General features: G+C 44.1%; 2 protein-coding genes across 2 annotated transcripts in view; one reads left to right on the top strand and one right to left on the bottom strand.

The window, feature by feature from the left end:
- The first annotated feature begins 1,168 nt into the window (after positions 1–1,168).
- orc4 (origin recognition complex, subunit 4) lies at positions 1,169–5,225 on the top strand. Its single transcript, XM_017431767.3, has 14 exons — positions 1,169–1,261; positions 2,163–2,237; positions 2,321–2,397; positions 2,785–2,875; positions 2,965–3,040; positions 3,129–3,214; positions 3,300–3,348; positions 3,431–3,582; positions 3,873–4,046; positions 4,113–4,199; positions 4,265–4,373; positions 4,460–4,555; positions 4,785–4,852; positions 4,929–5,225. Exons 2-14 carry the CDS (start codon positions 2,181–2,183, stop codon positions 5,109–5,111), a joined length of 1,305 nt encoding a protein of 434 aa, XP_017287256.1. The 5' UTR covers positions 1,169–1,261; positions 2,163–2,180; the 3' UTR covers positions 5,112–5,225.
- Positions 5,226–6,543: 1,318 nt separating this feature from the next.
- Positions 6,544–18,961, bottom strand: part of LOC108245115 (activin receptor type-2A) — a 45,398-nt gene continuing 32,980 nt past the window's right edge. The window contains exons 5-11 of the mRNA XM_017431775.3: positions 17,414–17,557; positions 17,177–17,320; positions 15,167–15,312; positions 14,966–15,080; positions 13,810–13,948; positions 13,592–13,722; positions 6,544–12,616 (exon numbers count right to left, since the gene is read on the bottom strand). Coding sequence (XP_017287264.1) covers positions 12,422–12,616; positions 13,592–13,722; positions 13,810–13,948; positions 14,966–15,080; positions 15,167–15,312; positions 17,177–17,320; positions 17,414–17,557 — 1,014 coding nt within the window. The 3' untranslated portion in view covers positions 6,544–12,421. The remainder of the gene's footprint in view (positions 12,617–13,591; positions 13,723–13,809; positions 13,949–14,965; positions 15,081–15,166; positions 15,313–17,176; positions 17,321–17,413; positions 17,558–18,961) is intronic.

Raw genomic sequence — 18,961 nt, 5'->3', positions numbered from 1 at the left:
TTCTTCTTCAGGTTAAACTACATGTTCAGAACCAACTAGTCACTTTCTAATGCTGTAAATTTGTTTTCCTGCACCTTTCTCTTAAAATCTTAAAATATTCCTTCATACTTTGTGTTATTTTAGCTTCTCATATATTCAAATGTTTGGCTCGTTCAGCAGTCAGTTATGGTTTTTGTAACTTTTATACTTTTGAAAATATTTCCCTACATTTGCAAAGACTTCCCTCATCAGAATACGTTGAGGTCTCTTCAGTTCCTTCGTAAATGTTCTCTGTGAGATCTGCTGGGATATTGTGAGACCTCACATGATCTATGAGCCTTTGAATAATGTGTTAAAGATGACTCTCAGCTACTACCACACCAGCTTTCAGCTCAATATCTAAATAACTGGCTGAGTTGTAGCCGTTTTATTAAAAATTGTTCACTGGTTCATGAGATATTTTGCGAACAGTACAGACACAAAAACACTTTTCCCCCCGCTGACTGGTTGTGAACGCGATTTATATTTTCAAAATACATTATTTGGACTTTTTTTATTTAAATGTGTGTAAAATAAGTAAAATAGAAAGTAGATCTTAGGTTATTTTGTTTTATTTTCTTACTACAGAAGTTTGATTTTTCAAAATTTGCAGTTATTTTTTTTTAAGAGAACATATTTTTTGTAATATTTGGTATTCTTACACACATACATAACTAATTAAACTGAAATAATGAATACTGTTAGATCTGTTTGTTTATAGCAATATTTCTAAGCACAATATGTTGGAAAAAAGGACAAAAGTCTGATTAAGAAAGAAAAACCCTATGAAGTTTAAACTAAAACACGCTGTTTTTGTTGACAGAAACGTCCTGTATAATAATGTGAAAAATAATGATACAACAAACAAACAAATAAAGCTTTAATTTTATAAAAAAGTTAATTTTAATTTCTATTAAATTAGCTGAAGTTACTTTCTTCGCCTGTAGGGGGCGACATTCACGTGTCTACATTATTCAATCCGTAGAGAAAAAACTAGTTTTCTTCCACTGTTTTGTGGTATTATTACTATTAATATATAATCCATAATAATGTAATGTAATACAGGGTTTACTGGTTTGTTTTATGAATTTTTAATTAAATATATGTAAAACATTTCCTCCACTCTTCTTTTTCGCGCCCATCAGCCAATCAGAGGGGAGATCCAGTCAAAGCCGGAAGTCGTCACCGGCAGTCCAGCCGCGTTCCCGCGAAGATTGATCACGCTTCAGGGAGGAATCCTCAGGTGAGCTGCGTTTGTTTACCTATACGCCGGGTGTTCTGTTAGTTGTAATAACAAACAAACAAACGACGTGGCTCGAGTCAGAATTACGCAGCGCGTGGGTTGATTTACAGCTGATCCGAGCCCCTGGCGCGAGGAGAGGATCGTCCGCCAATCTCTATGCTTTAATTTAGACAAATCAGTAAATTCATCTCGCTGGCTAATTTTAGGCAATTTCCAGTTCTGGTTGCGATTATTTCACAACAATAAGCAGTCGTTTTATAATTCGGCTTAGAAATTACCCTTCAAGAACTTTTATTTTTCATTGTAAACACTCGGGCAGCTGTGTAAAGGCACTACATGGACATGTTTTAACTCTCGGAAAGCTTAGAAAAATGTAATATTTATTTCATAAAGTCTTTGCCGAATGAAAGCTCTCATGTCAAAATATATTACGAACCACATTTGAGTTCATAATAAAGAACTAGTAATATTTTAAATATAAGTTATAGTGTTTGGTCATTTTAAAATCGCAGAGTTTAGTATGGGTTTAGTTAGCCAGCTGATAAAATTGTTTATTAAAGGTGCCGCCATGTTATAAAGAGTGGTCTGAAAATAGGTCAACAACAGCGACAGCCATGGGAGAGACGTTTGAGATGTAGAAGTCTGACAATTTTGATGGAATGCTGCGCATTTACAGTCAGATTTTTTAGTAAAATATGGAGATAAAAGGGCTTTGTTTACATTGAGTGCGTACCCACCTTTCAGAATTGCATCTCAGTGGATCTCGAAAATTACTCTTTCAAACGGCACCGTTTGATTTAATAAAAGAGAACCATGTAGTTTCTTTTACAGCATATATTTAAGAATAAATGGGATTAAAAGCATCCTTCTGAACTGATGTCCTATTTTTAACATTTTACAGTCATTTTGTCGTATTATCATGAGTAAGAGGAAACTCAAGAATGCACATCTGCCCATAGGAGAATGCGTCTCTCAGGTTTGCACACATTAACTTATTCTCTTATAATTTATATTTATGATGTAAAGAGTAAAATGCAACGATGCACTTTCTGTTTCCAGGTTCATCAGATTTTGCGGGAGCGTTTTTGCCGCCATCAGCTCCCTGAGCGACCGGCGGGATTGGAGGCTCAACACAAGTTGGTGCTTTTTGTCCCACTTTGAGAAGAAATTAACATTTATTCCAAAAAAAATGAATTGATTGAGGTTTAAGTTAAGAATAATTTAGAAAATTTAGAAAAAAAAAGACATTTTTTTCCGGTCAAAAATCCTAAAATGTCAAACAGCTGATTATAAATAGCCGCTGAAGTCTCCACAGTGACCCAGTTCAGTCAGACCTGGCTGACAGGACTGGCCCAGTTTGCAGCTGGAGAAGCTCCCAGCTGGTTTGGACTCGACTCCGGCAGCTCTCCGGAGCAGGAGGCGAAACCCACCTGCAACTCCTGACGATTAGTTCTTATTAGTCGAGGCGCTTTTCCTCCTGAGAAGACATCCTGAGTGTCCCCCGTGTCCCCGTGTCCCTGCAGGCACCTCGAGGAGCTGCTGAAACGGACCGCCGTCCACGGGGAGAGCAACTCCGTGCTAATCGTGGGCCCCAGGGGAGCGGGGAAAACCACGGTGAGCCTCGGGGTAAAAAGATGATGCATCGAGGCTTTGAAACCTGGGAGGGTCGTCTCATCCGTGTGTGTGTGTGTGTGTTTTCACAGCTGCTGAGGTGTGTGCTGAGGGAGCTGTCCAAGGAAACCGAAGTGCAGAAAAACCTCCTGCAGGTTCACCTCAACGGTAATCTACAAACGCTTCAGAATTCGTTCAGGGTTTCCGCTGAGGCCCGGACTCTTAGACACGTCTCTCCACCTTCGTCCACCTTCAGGTCTGCTGCAGACGGACGACAGAGTCGCCCTGAAGGAAATAACCAGGCAGCTGCACCTGGAAAACGTTGTCGGTGACAAAGTGTTTGTAAGCAACCACAAAGACAACAGCAACGGCTTTTTTTTTTTAAAGAAAACTGCTGCATAAAAATGTTGTTTTTGTTTCTTTTCAGGGAAGCTTTGCAGAAAACTTAGCTTTCCTTCTGGAGGCGTTAAAAAAAGGTTCGGGCTCTTTTGACAGGAAGTCCAGCAGGTTGAAATGAGGCGATGCATCACGCCGGTTCTGGTTTTTGGTCTTGTGCAGGCGACCGCAGCAGCAGCCGCCCGGTGCTCTTCGTCCTGGATGAGTTCGACCTCTTCGCCCACCATAAGAACCAGACGCTGCTCTACAACCTGTTCGACGTCTCCCAGGCGGCCCAGACGCCCATCGCCGTGGTCGGCATCAGCTGCAGACTGGTGGGCCTTAAAAAACAAATAAAAACACATCGTCCACCAGTTGGAGCTGTTTTTGGTCAAATCTTAAAACAGTGCACAATCTATCCTCAGACTAGATGTCGTGGACGACTCTCAGCTACTACCACACCAAGTTTCAGCTCAGTGTCTGTGAAACCGCCTGAGTTAGAGCCATGTTTGTGTTGGTTATCTGTGGCAGCCATCTTGAATCTTTGTTAAACAGTTGTAGACGGACACCCAGTGATTGTTTCATTAAAACAACAACATCATCCAGACTCTCACTCTCCATCCAGGATGTTCTGGAGCTGCTGGAGAAGCGGGTGAAGTCGCGGTTTTCCCACCGTCAGATCCACCTCCTGAGCAGCCTGACGTTCCCTCAGTACCTGGACCGGGTCCGAGCCCAGCTGCGCCTGCCGGACGACTTCCCTGATGGCAGCTTCGCCGAGGAGTGGAACGCCAGCGTGAAGGTGAGCCGAACGCCGTTTCCTCCTCCCAAACAAAGGGTCCGACTCTAACTCCGGCTCTGTCTTCAGAGTCTCTGCGAGGACGGATCAGTGGACGAGGTTCTGCGGAGACACTTTCACTCCAGCACCGACTTCCGCTCGATGCACGCGCTGCTGGTAAGACTCCTCCGATCTGTACATTCTCAGAGACGGGAACGTGGTGCCGACTTACCGTTTCTTAGATGTTGTGTCTGAGTCGCGTCTCCGTCGCCAAACCCGCCATCAGGCCAGCCGACCTGCTGGACGCCAGCCGCCTGTGTTCTGCTGACACCAAGGTCAACATGCTCCGCGGTAAAACTCGAGAGGATCGAGAATTAAAATCCGTCCGTCGTTGTGCAGCTCTGTTCTCGAGTCGAATCCGCTCTCGTCCTCTGCAGGTCTGTCGGTCCTGGAGCTGTGTCTGATCATCGCCATGAAACACCTGAACGACGTCTACCGAGGCGAGCCGTTCAACCTGCAGATGGTTCACAACGGTGAGAACTAAAGACGCAAACGGTGGAAAACGACGCGAGGCTGCTGCAGTCAGTCAGACGTCTCTGACAATCATCAGTTTATTCTGTTTCAACCTTTTAATTTATCCAAACGTTCAGGAGAGGGAGGTCACGACCTTTGGTTTTTGCAACTTTTGTCAAAAGTTCTGTTCGAGCTAAAACTGCTAATTCTGTAGTTTTTACTCCTCCTTTTCTCGCTCCACGTGTTCAGAGTTTAAGAAGTTCCTGCAGAGGAAGTCCAACTCCATGTACAACTTCGAGCATCCTGTGGTGATGAAGGTGAGCGACGCAGACGAGCAGAAACCCGCCGTCCGTTCGCTCCCGTTAACTCCCGTCTTCGTTTTTCCGCCCGCAGGCCTTCGAGCACCTGCAGCAGCTGGAGCTCATCCGGCCGGTCGACGGCTCCTCGGCAAAGACTCAGAGGGAGTACCAGCTGATGAGACTCATGCTGGACCACAGCCAGATCATGGAGGCGCTGCAGAAATACCCACAATGCCCCACTGACATCAAACAGTGGGCCGCATCCGCGTTCGCCTAGCTGACGGACGACAAACGCTTCAGAATAATTTTAATTTTACTAATACATCATGAAATGAAAGAGAATGTGTTTATTTTGCCTCTGAATAAAGTATTTGTAAATTTAAAGTTGTGAGTTTATTCATCATGTTGATGCAAATGATCTTTTAGATGAATTTAATGGGTTTTAAAGTCTTTAAATCTAAACAAAAACAGCATTTATCTGAACTCTAAAATGACTGAACTCATCTGAAATCAACACATTTACTGTTTTGAGCAAAAACAGCTTTTATCTCTGGGATACCGCCCCCTAGTGTTCAGTTTCTGCACAGCAAATACAAGAACGACAGTTACTGGAGTTTATAAAGTTCTTCATTGGAGTTTTAGGGATTAAAAGTCCATTTTATTATTTATTAATTACACACTTTCTTCTGATATTTTATCTACTAACTAGCCTTTTAAAATAAATATTTTAGAGCTAATTTAAATTTAAAAATTGGTGCTTTCTGTATTGGTAAAAAAAAAAATCTAAACTAATTTACCGGAGTTATTCATGCTGTAAACTTTTATTTGACCCGTTTCTTTCAGGATGAAGCGATTAAATCATAAATAAACTTTAACAATCGTCAGGAACCAGGAGGTCCAGTTTGACATCACCATGGCAACCGAGGAGGTGGTCAGGGTGGGACGGGACATTTAGGGGGATGTATGGACGGTAAAATATATATATATATATATATATATATATATATATATATATATAAATGATAAAATCGACAATAAGAACCAAATTTCTGCACCCAGTTCTTGTTGAGGGTCAGACATGATGCTGCCGCCACCGTGCTTTACAGCTGGGAGTGTTCTCAGGTCTGACGGCCTCACCTCGACTCAGGACATTCGGTTTGTCCCCTGAAGGTTTCTCAGCTTCTTTCTTGGTCCTCTCAGGAGGACAGGGACACGGGTGGTCCAACAGGATCCTAACCTTTTTCCTTTCACCTGAGGGCGGCAGGTGGTTATCGATCAACCCAACAGATGATATCAAAAATGCTTTTTATGCTGGCAAAGAGAAACTACCGGCTGCAATCGATCACGATCACTTATGAAACATTTATTTGCCTCGACTTTTACAAAAAAACCCCAAACTTTAGCACCACTTATTAGAAAGTTTAGCTGAACGAATGAATGTATTTGTTTGCTAATTAAACCCAAAAAGCAGCTAACTAAATTAGCATTAGCAGAACTATCAGTCATGGAATTATCATTATAGTTTAAGTGTTACCATGAGTATAATTCTGTTTAATTTTGACCTGTGTGGAGAACAGAAATAAGTTCAAACTTCTCCATCAACCTTATTTTTTAAAAATCATTGAAGTTATAGGTGGTATAATCAAACAAACGGTTCAAATAAATCATTAAAAGCCTGACACTAAACATGATGAAGACCACACGAGCACTCACAATCTAAAAACACATTTATTTACATCACGTGGATCACTTCAGCTGATAAAAACTATGACATGAGCCGAGAGCCACAGCGCTGATCTGGGACCGGCTGTCTGCTCCGTGATAACGTTTCCAGGGTTTCTGCTCGGCTGTAATACTTTAAAAACAAAAAAGAAACGGGGTTTGTCTTTTCTCTGCAGCTGGTGAAAACCCAGTGAGATGCTCTTCTTCCTCTTCAGCTTCACATTAATTTACAGTCACATGTACCAGGAGTAAATACAGATTTCTAGTCTTTTTTTCCTTTAAGGCAACCCACTCAGGCTTTAGAGACCAAATCACGTCCGTTTAGCTTTAAAAACAAACCCTGTGAGCATCACTGATGGCAGATCTCGGATCAGCGCTGCCGCTCGAGAGCCTCGCAAAATGTGGGGTCAAAAACGCTTCGTGTGTTTTTGTGTTGACGTCTGAAGTTCACTGCGGTTCAATGTTTCCTCTAAAATCCTTTAACAAGCGTGAAGAAAAAGGAGGAAATCGAGATCCTGGAATGAGATATCTGTCGAGGACGATGGCGTTATAAAACGGGAGCGTTGCAAAAGCAACCGTTAGGGTAACCAAACAGGCTCTCTGAGGAACTCCTCAGGCTCGGCGTTCGTTCATTTTAAGTGCTTTACAAATTAAATTTTAAACAAGCTTTCAGCTCATAAAAAGCTCAATTTTTCAGATTCTTTTCACAAAGTAAAGGGCAATTTTTACACACAAGATGAATGTAGAGGAAACACTGAAGTTTAACACGCACTTATAAAGATTCAGCTCAGAGTATATAGAGTCGATACAGGTATTTATGTCTGTACAGATCCTAAAATAGTGGGGCAACAAGACAAATGTTTCACTGGTCGTTTATATGCACAGCAATGTGAGGTGCTGGGCTGGAGGAAGTCTCGGTGGGAAAATCGTAAAAGGCCGCACAACGAGGGCGTCCATTCTTGCACCTTGGAGCGACGGATTCGACGGGATCGTCTCGGCAAAACGAGAGTCACGACTTTTAATAAATCAAACCGCTGGAACTCGAAATACGTTGGATATATCTGTAAATCTGACTGGGTTAGAGCTTTATTTTATTAAATACTACGGTCAATTAGATCTTGAATTGGGTCGACTTTAAAGGCTAATCAGTCATTAGTTATTACGCTAACAGGCAGAGTTGACTTCAAGGTATAATGCTAAAGTTTTAAACAAAATTCTTCAGTCAGTCTGCTCTAATTAATGTTGGATCCTACATCGTTTTGGATTAATCATTACCAATCTGTCTTACATAACCTTCTGTAACTGGAGAAGATATTGCTTCTAACACCTTAACTTCCTGTTGTTTAGGGGTGTGGCCTATTTAACGTCCTCTGTCCTGCTAAAAAGAGGGCCGAACATCACAACACTGCTGCTCAGGACGCTAATGCTGCTGAAACTGAAAACCTGCAGCTCCACCTACAGATACAAGCTGGATTAGAGAGCTCCTTTAGTTTATTCAGTGGGGGGAAAAAGAAAAATCGGACTGGATTCCCCTTCTGTCCTACGTTTTTCTGCCTGTTATTAGCTTGTTAGGGGGGTAAAAAGGGTGTTAGACGTTCTCCTGCTCACCCGGAAGGTGCTCGAATGAACGACCACATGTGCTGCTTTCACCATTTTCTACAGGGCGGGGCACAATCACACCACGCCAGCCCAAAGCCCTCTAAATTTACACGGGGCCGGGCTCGATCCGTCGAGTTTACATGGAATCCAGGAGCCTGAAGAACATTCATTCTCGGTCGTTTTTGTCCGCAGACTGAATAGAAAGAAGCATGTTACAGTTTATATCTTTTCTTTTCGAACTGATGAAAATATTTCCTGATTTCGAACCCACCCACGACCCTCCCCGCCAACCCCACAACAACAACAACCATAAAATCGGCCCAACTCTTACAATTTATCTTTTTTTTTTTTTAAATCTGAGTCGCACCTGAGCTCTAATCCCCGAAACCTCAGGCCAGAAAAATCAAAAAACAAAAAAATAAATACAACATATCAATATGCAAGGTCACGGATTAAAACAAACAAACCAACAAACTGAAAATGCTACAAGTTATTTGTGTGTGTGTACTGAAAGCCACTCCTGCAGCAGAGCCTACAGAAGTGTAGGGTAGTTTGCGGCACTGGTTGCATATAACTTGCTAGAACTTAGAAAAGCATAGTACTGATTCCCTGAATGGTGTTTATCGGTCGGGGCCGGTTTCTCGGGCACAGTTTAAGCACTCAAACTCTCCCAGCGGCTGAGATTTGGCCGAGTGTTGCATTCGAGGAACATTTTTTTTAAAAAAGACGTGGGTTAATACTGCTGTTTCTGCGTCGCTGTGGAAACGAGGAAACTTCTCCGTGAGCCTTTCCAGGAAACCGCGTCCGATTTTGGTTGATTTTTTGCCGCAGCTCCGACCCCAAAGAAATCCCTGCCAGTGAGGTAGAACTTACTGAAGAGCTGGTCATTCCCGATGGTTCGAGGAATGCTGCGTTTTGTTTGTTTTCTAACAGCGGCGGCAGCAAAAGGAAGCAAACAGATGCTGTTCTCGTGCTACAGATAAATAAGACGATGGCTTCGACTTCCTTCAGGTTTGCTGTGTGGTTTAAAAAAAAAAAAGACTTGCATGTCGGTTCTTCGAGTTTCTGAGTGTTTGGATTAAAAAAATAAATCCAGATTAATTAATTGCGCAAAGTATTTACAAACCAAATGAGTTCTTTGTGATTTACAGTGGGGGGAAAGTGATTATCTGATCGTGACATCAACAAATAATCCAGATTAAACATTACGGGAAAAAAGCAGGGACAGGGACAAGATGGCCGACCTGCACAGAGCCGAAACGGCAGCGTTGGAAAAGTCCGGGAATTTTTTAAAGCTGGAAACTTTCCGTGGGAATTTATGGGAATAAACCTGGAATTTAAAACGCTTTAATTTCATATTTAATTGATGTGTCGTGAAAGGAGACGTACCACAACCTTAAATGGGACATGTGGGGACAGAGGGGACATGTAGGGACAGAAGGGACAGAGGTGACATGTAGGGACAGAGGGGACGTGGGGACAGAGGGGACAGATGACAGTCATGTAAAAAGATTCGGTCAGAGTTGAATTTAGTTGTTTTTATGTAAACAAAACAACAAAAATAAGGATCAAATAAAGAGTTCTGTTCAGAGCTGTGTTTATAAATTTAGAAAATTGATTCAATAACAAATAAAAAAGACTAAAATTGTAAAAAAAACATCCTTTGTTCTTCCAATGTTTTGTGTTTGTGACGCAGTGAAGTCTTCAAACAGGAAATAAGTCATTAAATTAAATCAAACTTTGGCTCAAACTCATTATTAACGTTTGACAAAACAAAATGTTTATATTTCTGTTTGAAAATGATCCCATAAATTCTCATGGAAAGTTTTCGCCCGTCAGCGAGACGCCCGATGGTCAGATGAGACGTCAGCTGGAGCCGCCATGTTTGGAGGAGGAGAAACGAGCGAGCGTGGCCTGGAGAAACACCCCCTGGTTCAGCACAGAGGTGGAAGTATTATAGTTTGGGGCTTCGTTGTAGTAACAACTCCAAGCCCATATGTGGCGCTGTAACGCTGCCACAGAAACTCTCCAACAACAGGAAACAAGGCGTCACGAGGAAGAGGAGGCCTTCGGGTTGCAGGTTCGATTAGAAGTGGGGCGATGATGTCACAAATTGCGTTTTGGCCGATTACACAAAAAAAAAACCACAAGATTTCTTTCACTCTGGAACCAGTTTTCAAAACAACAACCATTTTGGGGCTCCTAAATCTCTGTTTCCGTGCGGACGGCCCAGAGGACGCAGAGTTCGTTTGTGTTAATTAAATAATTCATTTATTGTTTTAATTTTCCTCAAAAGGTGAAAGTAAGACAGTGAAGCTGTAATAAATCATCATCATGAGGTTTTAAACCAACTAAATACTGATAGTTAACGTCAACCGTACAACCCTTCAGCGTATTCAGATTGTCCCTCGGGGCTTTCCGTACTTGCATACTTGCGTCACTTTCCCCGTTTTTATTCTCGTTAAGCTTCAGATAAGCACCTCCCCCGCTGCGTCGTTACAGTACTGAGTTTTCTTCGCCTGGTGTTTTCCGCGGGGAGAAGTTTCCTGCGTTTCGCCGCACCTGGTTTTTAAACTGCGCCCTCCGAAACCAGCCCCGCCCCCAAAGCTTGAGGAGAGACTGCAGGTCTGCCGGCACCAGTGTTCAACATCCCTCAGAGGAAAGAAAAGACTCAAAAAGGTCACAGCAGTGACAGATACATCCGTTTGGCCTGACATCTACAGAGTAACACATGGACAGGTAAAAATGGCACCAGGATGAGGGTTCAGCTCGTCTAACTGCCGTGTTCGCTTAGTGTTTGCGTGAGGAACAAGGTCATTCTTTTGTTTTCGTGTGTGGCTGAAGAAGAATGCTGATTATCCTTTAGGTTTTTCAGGGGTAAAAAGGTCCCCAGGAGTCCGCTGTGTGACAGTTCGTTTTCAAAAACAACACGGACTAAACTCGGAGAAAAAAATTAAAACAAAAATGTCCGAAAAGATGAGAGTCTGAGCAAAATCAAGTCTAGTTTTAGTGTCCGAGCCCGACAGCGAGGCTACAAAACGAGGCAGAGAAGAAAAAAACCAGATCAAATCAGCGAGAGAGGAAGTACTCCAGTTTCAGACAGGTGAGGATGAGGAGGTGGGTAGCGAAGATTCCTGAGGTGTATCAAAAAGAGAGCAGAAACTCCTGATAGCACTAATAAAAACGGAAAACAAAGACGTGTGCAATCAAACCAAAAACAAGCTGGCTCAGCTAAATACACAAACGCTGAAATACTGGGCGACTTGTCGGCCTGCTCCGCCCCCCTGCGACGAGCTGACCTTATAAAATAAAAGCGCGCCCCGAGAAGCGTCCGACGCCTCGGCTGGCGTTTTCCGGTCCTGACAGCGAAAGCTGGTCAACGGCTGAGAGAGCGAGAAATGAGAAAAGAAGAAGAAATAAAAACACTTTAAAATGACAACTTCACCAATCTATGAACAGTTCAAATCAAAGAGGAAGGAAGCTACGAGGGGCGAATAGGGTGGGGGGGGATCCTCATTTAGCCATGAGTGCCGTGTCCGACAGCACGCCGTCTGATGAAGAGCGGAGGTTGTGAGCGGGGGCGGGGACTAATCTGAACTGAGGTATACCTGGTTGAAGGAGGTTTATGGTTTCTATTGTCATAATGCTTGAAAATGGACCCCCCTGCCCTGACCTCCCCTCCCCCCCTCACCTCCAAATTTAAAAGAAGCTGATTACCAAGTCCATGATACACTATGTACAGCAGCATTACACTATAAACATTCAGAAGCTGTTGCTTATTGGCAGAACGATAGTCGATTCCTCGAAGAGAACAGCAAACAGGAGCCGGGCCCTCGGCGTCGGGTTTATTTTTCCTCCTCTCCGTTTTCTTGTTTTGTTTTTTTAACACTAAATCGCTCGGCTAGATCCTCCGAATGAACTCCGGTAAGTTTTTATTAAAAAAAAACAACACAATACGTGATCAAACTGTTTGTCGAGTGGATCCCGAATCGTCCGCTTGAGAGAGAAGAAGAAGAAAGAAAAGAAAAAAGTTAAAATCCTCAGGCACGCGTATCAAAAATGAGGCGGATCCCGACGGATGTGGGTGAGGTGGGCGCAGGCTGTTTCCTGAAGTAGCGGCCCGCACTTAAAAGGAACCAAGAAGAAGAGAAGACGAACACAGAAGGAGAAACGTTAAAAAAAAAGAGCCAACCAGCCAGGGCCGGCCATCTAATCCTCTCGCGCTGATCTCCAGGAGCTCGTCCCGGTCGTCGCTCGGCTGGCTGATCATAAGCTGGACTCCTTGGGCGGGAGGTCCACGTTCGTCACCATGGTGACCACGGTGACGATCTCCTCAGGGCCGATGACGGGCGCCTGGCGCTGCATTTGGCCGATGCGCTCCTCGACGCAGCCGGCGGACAGGCGGGCCTCGGCCTCGTGGTCCCAGCAGTCCTCGATGGTCTCGCAGAGCATGGCCAGACCCTGGGGGGACGACAGGCAGAGCTCTGATCAGATCCGAACTGACGGCACGGCGTGACGACACCGGGCAGACTGTGGCGTCAGCAGACACGCTTCACACCCGCCACAGTTCTCCTCCGAGACACTAGATGTCGCTGCCAGGAAGTTCATCTCTCACACAAACGTAACGACAGTTTCTGTTGGTTTTATTCACAAAGATTCCCTTTAAAGAAAAACAAACTGAGATCTCCTCGGCTGTTTAAAACAGCTGAAATCTGCCTCAACAAACTGTCTTCTTATGGAACTTCAGTTTCAGCTAAACGTCGTCTTCTTTTGGCTTTTAACTAGCCCTCTGCTGCTTTTAGCTACAAGCCAGCTTAATGCTACTTTTAGCTTTGACTTAGCCTTTTACTGCTTTAGCTTTGCCCTAGCCTTTTGCTACTTTAGCTTTGACCTAGCCTTTTGCTGCCTGAGCTTTGACCTAACCTTTGCTCCCAAGTTTGCCTTTAGTTGCTATCAGTTAGCTTTTTGCTACTTTAGCTCTGACCTAGCTTTGCCCTAGCCTTTTGCTACTTTAGCTTTGCCCTAGCCATTTCCTACTTTAGCTCTGACCTAGCCTTTTGCTACATTAGCTTTGACCTAACCTTTGCTCCCAAGTTTGCCTTTAGTTGCTATCAGTTAGCTTTTTGCTACTTTAGCTCTGACCTAGCTTTGCCCTAGCCTTTTGCTACTTTAGCTTTGCCCTAGCCTTTTGCTACTTTAGCTTTGCCCTAGCCATTTCCTACTTTAGCTCTGACCTAGCCTTTTGCTACATTAGCTTTGACCTAACCTTTGCTCCCAAGTTTGCCTTTAGTTGCTATCAGTTAGCTTTCTGCTTGTTTTAAGAGCCTTCAGGCTGATGAATCCTGGAAAATCGTCACATTTTTGCCAACATTTCAAGCCGTTTTTCCGTCTCATTTTGGCTTCGTATTAGCTGCCGACAGTTCAGCGGTTACTCACCGCGTGTTTCTGCCAGCAGTCCCGCAGGCAGGGACGCAGCTTCTTATGGACGACCACTTCCTGCATGTCCTCCAGAGATGGGTGCTGTCCCACCTCCTCCTCGAAGGGGAGCATGTATTCGTCCACAGGGCCTGTTGGACACAAACAAAGACGTTGAGTCAAACAGGAAGACGGGAGGTGCAGCGGAGGCTTTCGAATGGCAACGGCGGCGCTCTCACCATCGGCGGCGGTGCACCGTGACGCAAGCTCCCAGAGGACGAGGCCGAAGGCGTACATGTCGATGCGCAGGAAGGAGTCGCGCTGGAAGTTAATGGCGCCCTCCAGGACTTCTGGAGCCATGTAGCGCCGCGTTCCCACCTGAGGTGACGAGTCAGCGGTCAGGACAGAGTCACTCCGAGTTCGGCTGATTTATCAGCTCACAGACATCAAACGGGTTAACTAAAGAAACTACGCTGGAAGCTGAATGACTAGAAGAAGCTAAAACTGAGGAATTGAAGCTAAAGGAAGCAGAACACGAGCTAAAAGTGACTGAAGCAAAATGCTAACAGCAGCAAAACACGAGGCTAAAACAAAATGAGGTAAAAGGCTAAAAGGCAGCAAAAAGCTAACTGAAATCTGAAAGTAGCTAAATGTTAGCTAGATGCTAAAAGAAACAAAAAAGGCTAGCTAATAGCTAAAAGTAGCAAAAAGCTAGTAAAAAAGAAAACAAAAATACTAACTAAAAGCAGAATGAATTAAAACGATACATAAAAGGAGCAAAACACTAGCTAGAAGCCAAAATCAGCAAAACACTAGCTAATAGCTAAAAGCAGTAAAAGGCTAGCTAATAGAAAAAAGTAGCAAAAAGAGCAATACACTAAAGCCAAAATGGAGTAAAATAATTCATAAAATGAGCAAAATGCTAACTAGAAGCTCAAAGCAGCAAAAGGCTACCTAATAGCTAAAAGCAGCAAAAAGTTAGCAATAAATTAAAAGAAACAAAAACGGCTAGCAAATAGCAAAAAAAAAGCAGTAATCTAGAGGCAAAATGGAGTAAAAAAATACATAAAAGGAGCAAAATGCTAACTAGAAGCTAAATGCAGCAAAAGGTTAGCTATAAGCTAAAAGCAGTCAAAGGCTAGCTAAAAGCTAAAAAAGCATAAACAATAAAAGCAGAGACAATAGCTGAAGCAGATTTCAAGGAGAATACTGTAATTAAAGAGGTCTTAATGTGTTTCTATGGCTAATTTTAAATAAAGTTTAATATTTTTTAAAGTCACAGCAGCCATCAGCTGAATGTTTTGATACATGAACAGCTAAAAGCACAAAGTAGCCGAGCTGCATAATGAAAACAAAGGCTAACAGCTAACGAGCGGCGTTCGGTCTTCGGCTGACCTGTCCGTGCGTGTCTCCTGCCGATTTTCCCGCCTCAAACTTCAGCGCGAGCCCGAAGTCGGCGATGCAGGCGGTCAGGTTGTTCTTCAGCAGCACGTTCTTAGTCTTGATGTCTCTGCGGGGAAAGCAGGAAGCTCTGTTAGTCCCACGGGGCGGGAGGAAACCCTGGAGCTCCAAAACGGCGGGTAAACGCTGCCGCACCTGTGAGCGATGGACGGCTTGTGTCCGTCTTTGTGTCCCGGGATGTCCTCGTGCAGGTAGGCCAGGCCGCGGGCCGCTGTCTGAGCGATGTGGCACAGCTCGTTCCAGGAAACCACGTTGGCCTTCAGGTAGTCGGTCAGGGAGCCCTGAAGGTGAAAGATATCAGACGTTACTGTGAAGAACGATGAAGACTATTTGACTTGTTGGCAAAAAGAAGGAGAAACAAATATTTCTTTTAAATAAACCACAGAGAAAGAGCTGAAAATCATCTTCTGCTGTGTCTCAAAGAAAAAAGGTTCATCCCGATTTACACCAATCGGTTCACTCCAGTAGTTTCCCTGATTTATTGATGCGCAGTAATGAAATGCAGGTACGCGCTCAATGTAAACAAACTTTTATCTGAATATTTGAGGCATCAAAACTGTTGGACTTCTCCGACCCAAACAGCTCTTCTGTGGACGTCCCGGTCGTCCAGTTTTTAATTTAGGGACATGTTAATTATCCATAAAAGGGAAGAAACTGTTTCTGACGTGACTCCAATCAGTACCTTTAACAGGAATAACGTGAATAAACCACAAGTTTCACTTCTTTCAAAGCAGATTTAAAACAAAAGTAAAACGCACTTTCTCAGAGAGCATCTGGAGGCGAGTATTTATCGAACAGAAGCGACCGGAGCCTCTCATTTTACTGGATTATTACAGAGATCAAACTGTTTAATCAACAAAATATTAAAAATATTCAAATGGGAAGATGGGAATTGACATGTAGCTGCTTCATGCAGCCCAAACGGACAAAACGGTGAGTTTGTGGCCTCCAAGACGACCAATCGGCTTGGTTTTTGGAAAATTATGTGTATATTAAAAGCTTTTTGAGTATATTTCTTGACTTCAGAGGCAGAAATTCATATCACTATTGTGAGCCACGAGCCTGACGCAGTTTAAAAACAAAAAATGATAAAAAAATCATGAAACTTGTTATTTGAATAAGGGTTTTCACAGCAAAAACAGCTCTGGAGCCTAAAAAAACACCTCATCTGTCACAGAGAAATCTTTGGGACACTCTAAATGCATCCCATAATCAAAGTCAAACATGACAGCGTGACCCTTTTGTTTCAGCCAGGCAGAGTTTCATGTGATAAAAACAAGGTCACTTGTTTCGAGGCGGAAGGATGATGCAGTTCCCCGGAGTGACCACCAGAGGGCAGGCAGCTGCAGCAGATGAAGCTGAAGCTCAGCCGTTGTTTTGCTTCAAACCTCTCCGTGTGTTTATGAACCTGCATACAGCAGGTTTTACTTCCTCCCTCTCACTCTCAAATTACTTCTCAGTCATCGGATTAAAAGAGATTAAAATACGGGAAGTTTCTGCAGCGAGCCCCGGCATGCGGACGCCGCTACGAGCCTTGAAGCCACCTGGGCGCATCAGATATCCGGGTATAAATCAGCTGCGAAGAGACGCTGAACTCTGATTAGCCGGGTTACAGAATCTCAGGTTCAAAAGTGCAATTCTTTTGGCACCTGCTCAGGAGGAAAAAGCTCTTTGCACATCCAACGCCAAACAAATCCAGCACTTACGATACATCCCTGGTTGTAGTTCAAACAAAAAAAACAGCTAAGTTCTTCGATGTTATGTCCTTCTGAGAGCCTCAGCAAAATGGAGAAGCACTCGTTGTGCCCCTGTGGCTTTCCAAGAGCTCCGCCGCCACACCTTCAAGGAAGGAAGGAAGGAAGGAAGGAAGGAAGGAAGGAAGGCTTCTCTCCACATCTTAGGTCTGGTGGGGAGAAATTTTCAGGCAAGCGAAGGCGAAGACAATCACTCTCCACTTGGTCGGTAATGACCCTCAAAACACAGAGGCACTTAAAGCCCCGAACGCTGCGGAGACTGCAGCTGATATGGGAGGACAGAACGCGAGGACGCAGAACGGAAACGCGCCCGTTTGTCTTAACAAAGCCCACTCTGATGATACACTAACAGGGTAAATCCGGCCGCCCGGTGGCGTTTTCGCCTCGGTACCTTGTCGTGATAGGCAGTGATGAGCCACAGCTCCAGGTCCAGGTTGTTGCTCCTCTTCTCCACGCCCATAAACTGCAGGATGCTGTCGTGCTTCATGCCGCTCGAGCTGTAGATCTCGTACTCGTTCTGCCAGGACAGCTTGTCCTACGCGGGGGGACGGAGACAAAAAGACGCAGGTTGTTAGTGGGATTAGTAACTTTGGGGGTTTGTGAGGCTCCAAAAAGGCCTGAAGGATACCTGGATGGGGAAAATCTTCACAGCCACGTATTCGTTCAGCAGCTGAGCTTTCCACACGCAGCCGAAGCGCCCCCTGGCTTTCAACTCGATGAGCTGCAGCGGTTTGTGGCCCAAAACGGGGGACGGGGGCGAGGGTCCGGGGTCCTGGACAGAAAAAGACGACAAAGAGGACAGACGGTGTTTTTTTTTTTTTGATTTTGGAAAACCAGAAGCAGCTCAGCAGACTTTAACATGCCAGAGGACCCAAACCCAGAATAATCACTTTATTTTCGCCTCCTCGTCTTTAATGACGCTGCTGCTGGGAGTTCAGCGCAGGAGTTGCTGCACGCTCGCAGGTTTTTTGGCGGTGAAAACACAGCAGACCCAGAAGGTTTGGATCCATTCACTTCAAATTAAATCAAACCCCTCGGGGACGCATTCGCTCACATTTACGGAAACTGAGCTGAGACGGGACGGCTGCCAGCTGGAGCCCGACGAGCCGCTGAGAGATCGCTGATGGTGCCGATAAAAACTGCGGATCTGAGGCTCGATGACTCGCAGCGGCACCGCCGAGGACATTCAGAACGTTAACCAGAACCCAAAAACCAGCACTTTATAGGAAAGCAGGCTTGTCGTCCGTCGACAGATCTTAAGACCCGTTCAGGTCTCAGAGCGACGAGGAAACACTGTCAGGTTCAGCTTCTTCTGGATGTTTGTTTTAGATTATTATCAGTTTGTACTTTGTTTTCTTTCCACAAACAAAATGTTTCTGTGAAACTGAAAGCGACATAAGCTCAGGTTTCGCCTCGTCCAGAAACTTCACGGGTTTTTATTCCAGAAGAACATGATAGCTTCACCTCCGTGCTTTATACTAAGCTTGGAACACCTCCGAAACTTTTAATTTTACTTGTTTTCTGACTCGTTGAGAAGTTGATTTGAAAGCTTCTGATGCTGAATTTTACGGCAAGGACAAAAAAAGATCCTGTTTTTACTTTTAAAACATCTCTCTTCAAGGTTGTTTCTTTTTTTAGCTTTATTGGGATTTTTAAGGCTTCTTTTTAGCAGTTCAAAGATATTTTTTGCCAAATTTTCCAGATTTCTGCTCGACGTTCACTGTTAACTATTATTAAAAACAAAAAAAAAGTGATTTTTTAACTTTCAGACACATCAGCAGTGAATTACAGGAGGCTAACGGATGCTAAATGTTTCACGTATAAATCTCTCAATCATGACAGCGACTCATCGCAGCACTAAGAAGCAGACATTATGTCAATGTTATTAGACAGTTTAACACATAGCAGACGTCCACGTGTCAGGACAAATAAGACAAATAAAGAGCGTATTTGTGTCAGACTTCATGCTAATGCCACTCAAACAAAAGCCGAAGCGGGGGAGGCGGGCGCTCCCGACCTAAAGTAGGTTAAACACAGCTGGTGATCGGGATTAAGCTGATCACTTTCACATGTGACTTCACAGAGAAGGACGGAGGCTAAAGGGGACAGGGACGAGACAGAGGGAGGAGGTTAAAAAGAAGCATGCGGCGTGGGAGTCACATTTCCAAACAGGATA

Source organism: Kryptolebias marmoratus, linkage group LG23, assembly GCF_001649575.2.
Source record: "Kryptolebias marmoratus isolate JLee-2015 linkage group LG23, ASM164957v2, whole genome shotgun sequence".
Lineage (NCBI taxonomy): Eukaryota > Metazoa > Chordata > Actinopteri > Cyprinodontiformes > Rivulidae > Kryptolebias > Kryptolebias marmoratus.
This window is presented reverse-complemented; position numbering and strand designations above follow the sequence as displayed.

Bases quoted from the DNA above. Each gene is read 5' to 3' on its own strand.
- orc4 (XM_017431767.3), top strand. From the start codon at position 2,181: ATGAGTAAGAGGAAACTCAAGAATGCACATCTGCCCATAGGAGAATGC. The intron at 3,583-3,872 runs GTGGGCCTTAAA...CTCTCCATCCAG, and splicing joins TCGGCATCAGCTGCAGACTG to GATGTTCTGGAGCTGCTGGA. The intron at 4,556-4,784 runs GTGAGAACTAAA...CCACGTGTTCAG, and splicing joins CCTGCAGATGGTTCACAACG to AGTTTAAGAAGTTCCTGCAG.